This window comes from Vigna umbellata, chromosome 1, assembly GCF_029865625.1.
Source record: "Vigna umbellata cultivar VRB3 chromosome 1, Vumbellata_1.0, whole genome shotgun sequence".
Classification (NCBI taxonomy): domain Eukaryota; kingdom Viridiplantae; phylum Streptophyta; class Magnoliopsida; order Fabales; family Fabaceae; genus Vigna; species Vigna umbellata.
Window position 1 is genome coordinate 96,285,047 of NC_142165.1, and position 8,445 is coordinate 96,293,491.

Consider the following 8,445-nt stretch of genomic DNA (forward strand, 5'->3'; position numbering starts at 1 on the left):
CTTGAAACGATACCAAAAGGTTGAAAATTTAAGGATTTCTTTTTAGATAATTATGAAACTGTTATTGTTTATTTCATGATTTTTCTAAAATAATACACTGGTTTAGACTATATACATTCACGTGAAAGATAGGTAAATGTTTGTCCTTGTATGGACAAAAGTTTATAATAAATTAACATTTTTAATACGATTGAGGAGTTGTATTGTGTTGATTTTGATTTGTTTTTTACTAATTTTAAATATATTTCTTCACATTGTTTGTAGTTACTCCCCACAAATTCTGTCCTCCACGCACTGACAAAACTTTTTAAAGTAGAAATGTGAATGTGTGGTGATTAACTTGTCATGGATAATCACTTTAAGGTTTTCCGAAGGTTGTTAATGTTTATGGGTTTTCACTTTTCATTCATTACAATAATGCTTAAAAGATGCCACAATTAATGCATTCGAAAAAGGACTAAGGGGGCTATATCGAATTATCATATTATTACATGGAGGATAAGTAATTAATAATTATAATTTAAATACCGAATCAAACATTAAATGTGTGTGTATATATATTGATATTTATTATTTATTTTATATATTTATTTACTTTTTTAATTAAAAAAGAAGTTTTCTATTTTTAAGAAACAAATTCTATCTACTTATAAATATTTATTTTAAGATTAAATGGACTAATTGATAATTAAAATATGGTTTAAATTTGTTTAGTATGTCTTTAATATAAAATAAAATACATATTTATGTTTTTAATTGTAAGAGTAAGACCTAAGTGTTTAGCGATATAAGTTTTAATTGATGAATAATAAAGAAAAATACCTATAAATAAAACTATAAGAGTTCATTTATTCTTATATATGAATTTCACTTATTTAGAATATTATTCTTTTTGTGTATTCTCTCTATCTTTTTCTAAGATTTGAGTCATAATAAATTTCCTATATACCTAAATAACTAAATTGAATTGAGGATAAGAACTCACATTAATTTTCCATTTTTAATATAATTTTCTACCACTCTCCTTTTCATATTATTTAATATAAACATTGATTAATACTCACTTATAATATACGTGAGACATTGGTAAACTTCGTAAAACATAAGGCTTATTAATTGATTTGATGGATATCTACAATTCTATATCAACAATCACATAGAGTGGCACGCTTGACATGATGATTCGTTGTGTGATTTGAACCCAAAAGAAAATCATTGTGATTCGTGAGTCAGCAGCAAAACTAACTAAAATCACGGAGTAAGAGAGGGTAAATGAATAGTAAATTTCAGTTTCTGTTGAAAATGTTTATAAGAAAAAATAATTGTGTTCATATTTTTGTCACAATATCACATTGGACAATTTTCCTTTTAAATTAGTGAGTTGTGAATATTGTTCATAATTCAACCACTCTAAAAAGAAATTGTGACAATTAATATATTTTACTTTTGAGTTTTCTAAAGGATTACTTTTGAAAAACAATTATCTTTTTTATTTTATGAAGCATTCTTCGTATTAAATTAGATTAAACACATATATGTGTTACTCAATATTGTCATTTTTGGAAAGAGACATTGTTCTATTCTATTTGCAACCTTTTTTCATTTCAATTCACAATATCCTCTTATGATTTGTAAAGTTTCCTAGAAAACAGGGAAACACACAATGTAGAAAACTTGAAAGAATCACCTTAAACACGGCAGTTTGAAAAGGTGTCAAGAAATTAATATACGAGTGTAACCTTATCTTCTTTAGAAAATGATGTTCTTTTTCCCATAAATATGTAATAAAAGAGTAACTCGACAGAATATGGTGGAAGAAGAGTTGTTAGTGAAGAAAAATACTGAAATAAAATAAAATACTGCTAGAACAAAATACTACAGAGAAACTAATTTTAATGTTTTTGTTTTAATTTTCGTAAAACGTTGCAAAGTGGAGTCTAAGAGTTTGTGAAATTAATTATGTTTGAAAATTTAAGTATATATATAAATTTTATTTTTTTTATAATTTTAGATTGAAAGTAATATCAATTGTGTATGTTGTACTTATATTTTTTTATTATTGTTATATTTTTGGGTGAATGTTTTTCTTAAAAAGGTCATTAGTATCATAATAGATGATTTATTACAGTGACAGGCAAGTACAACAAAAATTAAGGTAAACATGTTTTATTAAAATAAACAACTTTAGAATTAAACGATATTCGTGATTGAAAATATTTTTGTTAGAAAAAAAATATATTAATGTAAAACTCACTTGGGATTTAAATTATTGGATAAAAATGAAAAAAAAACATAAGATGAAGATCCATAATTATATTAGCTTAATATTTTAAATTTAGAGTGATATCAATATTTTTATGAGAATTGATAAAATGTTTTTCTTAAAAAAGAACTCATTGAGATATATAATGTAAAGGTAAACTTCCTTTGTGGCTTTATATTTTATTTTAATTTATTTACAAAAAGCGAAATACTTTAGTACAAGTAAATATATTATTTAATAATACACCATTTTGAGGAAAATAAGACATTAAATTTATTGGATTATTGGTTTAGAAAACAAAGTAAAAAAATTATGGAACACAATCAGAATATTTGATTTGGTCGGATTCATTTTTTTTATATTCAAATTGTAACGATATATATCTTTTGTGTTTGACCAAAATAAAATGAAATGGCATAATAAACATTTATATTTTTTATCTTAAAAATAAATATTTAAATTTTTTAAACCAAAGATGTCCTTATAAAATATTCAAGTCTTAATATTTCAAGACTTTGAAAATGTCACATGACTATCATGCAATAAAAATTTCAAATAAACCAGTATTTTAAATTAAAATTGTTGCCAAGATTCATTCGAGATATTTAAGATTTAAAAATAGTAATATTCAATTTTGATTAAGAAACCGTTTCTACCATCACAGGGTGTATTCATTAAATACCAATTGAGGAGAAACAACTTTCTTGATATCATTGCTTGATGTCTTTATCCTAAAGTGATAGAAAACAGACACTCTTTGTTAGAGTATTGATCATATCTCCAAGCTAGGTTAGCGAACTCAACAGCTAAGTTTTGGTTAAACATTGAAAGCAACTATAAACACAAGTTAGGGTTCTCTACAAACTATTCACTACTCTCAAACTTAATAAATGAGACATAGCATTTGAGGTCAAAATCCACCTAAATTAACTCATTAATATTTAAAATATAAATACTAAATAATATAGTTTTATATATTAAAGGTATTAATTAATGCAAAAGATATCGACAGTATTAAAAAACGTTATATCTAATAAAATCATGTTTAGCAATAAAATACATTTTAGAAATCAAACCAATGGATCTATCTTAACTCTTTTCTCTCTAACCAGTGGATAGGTTACATTGATTAACCTAACCAATTCAATCTGACATCTTTAAAGAAGTGGAAGCACTGGAAGATAAGTTTTGATAAAAAACAATAAAATATAATATCTACCTGCCCAAATTATCATTACTACGACGACGTTGTTATATTTCCACCTTTAATAAACATTACTTTCAGTGGAACTGTCATAAGATAATAGAGTTAAAGATAATTAATAAATTATAATCATGTTTTAATCAATAAAAAACATCAGGTTAAATAGGTTTTTGTTACTTAATTTTTATATGAAACAAAACTTTATTTTTTTTCTCAAATTTTAAATTATTTTTATCTCAAATTTTATTAATAAATTGATTTAATCATCACGATCCATTGACATAAAAGATTGGTTGATGTGTATTATTTATGTGCTCATATGTTAACACGTACGAATCTACATAATGACATGTATGTGTTTATTTTAACGAGCGCTGAAACATATATTATTAAATTTTTAACTTCTGATCTCATAAACTAAATTCCTTCATTAATCAAATTTGAAAATAAAAATGATTTAAAAACAGAAATGGAGAAAAAAATCCAATAATTAGTAAAACAAATAAATTTTTAAAATTTAAAGAAAAGATTGATTTTGTTTTGTGTATAGAGTCTATGGTCTCTATAAAACTCGCTTTCACACTTTACTTCAAGTCAGCTTAGGTAATTCTTTATGTCTTAGTTCAAATATTTCCTTATTCATGTTTCAAACTGTTCGGGATACTTGTTAAAAAAACTCTGGTACTTAAGTCAGTAATTGGTCAAAAGTTAGATTAAAATTTTAAATTTACAATAAATAAATTCATTTACCTCTTTACCTTTCATATCGTGATTCAAAATCATTAATAATCTTAAGTGTTTAAGGATGGTTGATGCTAAAGAACATTCAATAAACTTTTTTTTTTTCGACTGCTTGATTGATAAACTTCTTATCATTAACTTGCGACATATAAATTATTTGACCAGTCAAATCCATTTGATGATTTCATCCTGTGAGTTTTGTCACATGATCATTTGGTCATACGATTTCTTACATGATTTTTGACTTAATTACCAAACATATTTTACATATATGAAATATAAAAATATAAATTTAAAATATGTGTATAAAAAGGAAATTACCTTTTAATATATAAAGGACTGAGAATTTGCCTTTATTCAAAAGTCGAAATAGAATAATTAATGAAGAATTATTAGATGAATTTGAATGAACGAAAGTCATATTTTGCTGCAAAATCGTGAAAAATCCAGTTCAGTTCACCACTAATGAACACAAATGCAAAAGTAGATACAATAAAATAAGGAAAAATATGACTAAAACTCTAATGCAAAAATCTAACACCATATGATAATATCAGAGAGAAACGTTCATTGATTGACATTTCTTATTATTTATATACACACTTTGGTATTTCAATACTATCGTACTACAAGAGTTGAGATAAAGATAATTCAAATAGACTTTTCTCTTTCAATTATTGGATAAGTTTTTAAGGATAAAGGGTCCTTGGAGTTAAGTTCCAAAGCACTGAGATTCAATGATTGATTCTCACGATGTTAAACATTGATCTTATACGCAGGTATGAAAACTCTCTTTCGATTGAACTTGTTCCTGGTATCCTAATAGTTTTCAAGACTAAAGATAAGCTTTCTTCCTTCAATCTTCCTAAAACATTTTTAAGAACAAGATTATAATAAAAGAAATAGCCTTCAAAAGGAGAATACATCAAACAATTGACTCTAGCCCTCTTATCAGAGTTGATGTTGAAAAATCAATTAAAAAAAGAGTTTATATTTGTAAATAGCATAAATATGTTTCCTAAGAAACCCATTAATTGAATTAATAAACTTGTTGGAATAAACCGAGACATCTCCCACCCAGAGCGTTGTCATACTTATCCCTCACCACTCCTCTGACATAATGAAGCACAGTGAGAGAGTGATCTGACATGAATTGCGATGCCTATCCAAAGGGGCACGCAATGGGTTTTTACAGATGCAGTTCACTTTATTCATTTGGAAGGTACAAATTGAGCGAGACCTAAAAAATAAAGATGGTTTCTGATCCCCAAACATAGCCTGATCATCAACATTATTCGGTGAACAGTGATAAAAGGAAACAAGATGTGGTGTGTGGAGCTGGGTGAATAATGGCACTACTTATGACCTGACCATCAGATCCTCCACTCCCACCAAATCGTACCTTGTGTTGCTCTGACAGCCCTGCTTCACCACCGATGCACACCACGTCATTCACTTGTACTACAAAAGTGTCGACCAATCACAACCTACGCCAAACCAATGGCCCTGATTCCTCCATCTGTACTCATTTCTTGCATGCACATGGGGTCCACGAAACCACACTATATATCCTTACCCGATGCCGGAATAATTGAACTCTAACTTCAAATTTCAAATATCAATGCCTCAGGACTATCCTCTGCCCTACCACCACACCTTATAGGCACGATACTCCATGGATTTTCTTTTCCTGGGACCAATAGGGAAAACCTGCCCACCATTCTACGTGGCTTTCTTCTACATGCTCAAGGATTGCTTCCATACATCGCAATGGTTATCGACAGTACTGTCACTCGGACCCACCCTTTTCAATCAATTTTTCCATAATTTCTTAATAAAATCATCCTACACCCTTAATTACATCAATTTCTCAAAAATATTAATTTAGTTTTAACCCACTTTTAAATCACTTAAGCCTTGTGCCTCCAATACGGGTAAAACTTACATTAATTTTGTTTGCGAAAGTAGTTACAAAAAATGCAGCTTGCGTAGGTGATTAGCCTAAACAAGAGAATTTACTATAAACTGGGCCTGCCTGGTTTTACTATAAATTGGCAAGCAAAAGTTTGGGAAAATGTAATCTCACGACACGAAACTTCAACTCTGATTGGTGTCGTTTTGTGGGTCTACTGTGGCTGCCATTGCCTTTCACACACGTGGACACGTGGTGCTCAGTTGTGAGCAGGATCTGGAATCCTCCCAAACCTCATATCCAACGGTCAAAGTTTCTCATTCACGATGGCCGAAGCTCGCAATCTACGTGCCGCTTTTCTGTAGCTACCACTCGGCACTCCTCCTTCTCCCATTCGTCCCTTACCTTTCCATCTCCCAACGCATGACACGTTTCCCTCCTTAACCAATCCCCTTCCTTCTTCACTGTTCCAACACGTGTCTCCCCTCACACGTGTCCCTTTCACCCTTCCTATAAAACTAACGCATCTCTTAACTCCATCCCTGTCTCCATTATCGCAATACTAACATTAACAAACAACAAAAGCGGTTACTTTAATCACACTGCAAATGGATGGCAGAGGAGGTTGTTGCATCGCCCGCTATGTACCCGGTGCATCGCACGTCTCCACCGTCGACAAAATAATGCTTAGGTTTCGCCCTATCGCTCCCAAACCCGTCGCCGCATCCATGGCTTCGGATGCTTCTTCCTCGGAGAGCAGCGACACCTTACTCAAAACCAGAACCGCAAAGAGAAAGTGCGCAAGCGATATCAACCGTACCGCCAAACGAAGGACCCGCCGCAGGAAGAACACATCCTCTCCGAAGCAGAAGCCGCCGACGGTGACTCTTCCTCTGTTGCCGGAGACTCCCGTTCGGAAGGATTCTCCTGCGGGGGATCTAACTCCACCGGTAGCAAAGGAAGCACGAAACAACGACATTGGCAACATCAACAACTACTTGAAGAAGAGCGTGCCGACGTGGGTGAGTTTCCAGAACTGGAGCTTGACGAGCAAGGTTGAACCGTACGGTGCGATTATGGGAGGGTGGTGTTCGTGTGTGACGGTGGAGTGCGTGACGAACACGTGGGTGGAGGGCGAGTGGCTGGGGAGTACGGACGAGGAGCGGAGGGTGAGACTTAGCAGGGACACGTGTCCGGGGTTCATATCGGACGGGCACGGGAGGGTGACGTGGACGAACGAGGCGTACGGTGAGATGATGAAGGGAGAAAGACAGGCACCTGTATTTCTGGTGATCAAAGAGGGTGCACTGGTTTCGTATCCTTCCTTCACTTGTAAGGTGAAGATGGTGAAGTATTCGTTTGGGAGGGAGAGAGGTTCGCTTACGTTAAGCTGTGATGTGTGGAGAATGGATTTTGGTGGTTTTGCATGGAGGCTGGACGTTAAAACTGCTTTGAGATTGGGTTACTGATTCCAGATATCATACAAAGACATCGCTTTTAATCCCAATCGAACACTTTTCGTTGAAGTGCTCAGAACTGTGAATATATGAATCTATATATATAACTCCCGAGGCCAGCCTGCATGACTGTAAATTAATGCATGTATCTCGTCTTTTGTTCCTTAGACGATTTTCCAGTTTGAGCTTTAATCACTATCTTGCAACATACCCTTCTGCCAAGTAAAAGTATTATGTTGCTTCCATCTCTTTATTTCATGGATTGAATTTTGTTGTTTGAGATGGTGCTGGGTAAGGTGGGAAAAAAAGGGCGAAAAATGTGTTCTGGGGGAGATTGTCGCAACCCTATTCAATGTCACTTGAGATGCCATTAACCTATGTAACTCTGGCGTCTGCTGATTGCACCACGTTGTTGAGTCCAAGCCAAACGTGTAAACTTTTACTTTTCCAGCATCTCATTTGGATTTTACTCTTTCTCTTTCAAAATCAAGAATTAATTTAAATACACTTTATAAGGCATCTGGTGCACAAGTTTCGAATGATAAAATGATGCTTTATTATTTCCTAGGATTTAGATTTTCGCGAATATCATAAATATTATTATATACATGAGGAGAAAAGAAAGACAGAAAGAAACGTAACAAGTATAGTTACAATAAGCATAAAATATTTTTGTTAAGAACTTTTTCTGCCTCCTTCAATTCTACACAATATATTTCAGGTGAGTAAAATTAAAATATATAAAAATTTCGGTTTTAAAAGATAGTTTCGGATTTTATCATTTTTAATCCGTCAAGCTCCTTCTACTAGCATGTTTCCTTGAAGGCAATTTCTTTTCTTAGTCCCGTAACTTCTTTCCACACCCCCA

The 8,445-nt window shown here is 31.9% G+C and overlaps 1 protein-coding gene across 1 annotated transcript; it reads left to right on the forward strand.

The window, feature by feature from the left end:
- The first annotated feature begins 6,638 nt into the window (after positions 1–6,638).
- LOC124846881 (uncharacterized) lies at positions 6,639–8,096 on the forward strand. Its single transcript, XM_047324253.2, has one exon. It carries the CDS (start codon positions 6,729–6,731, stop codon positions 7,587–7,589), a length of 861 nt encoding a protein of 286 aa, XP_047180209.2. The 5' UTR covers positions 6,639–6,728; the 3' UTR covers positions 7,590–8,096.
- The last annotated feature ends 349 nt before the right edge of the window (positions 8,097–8,445 follow it).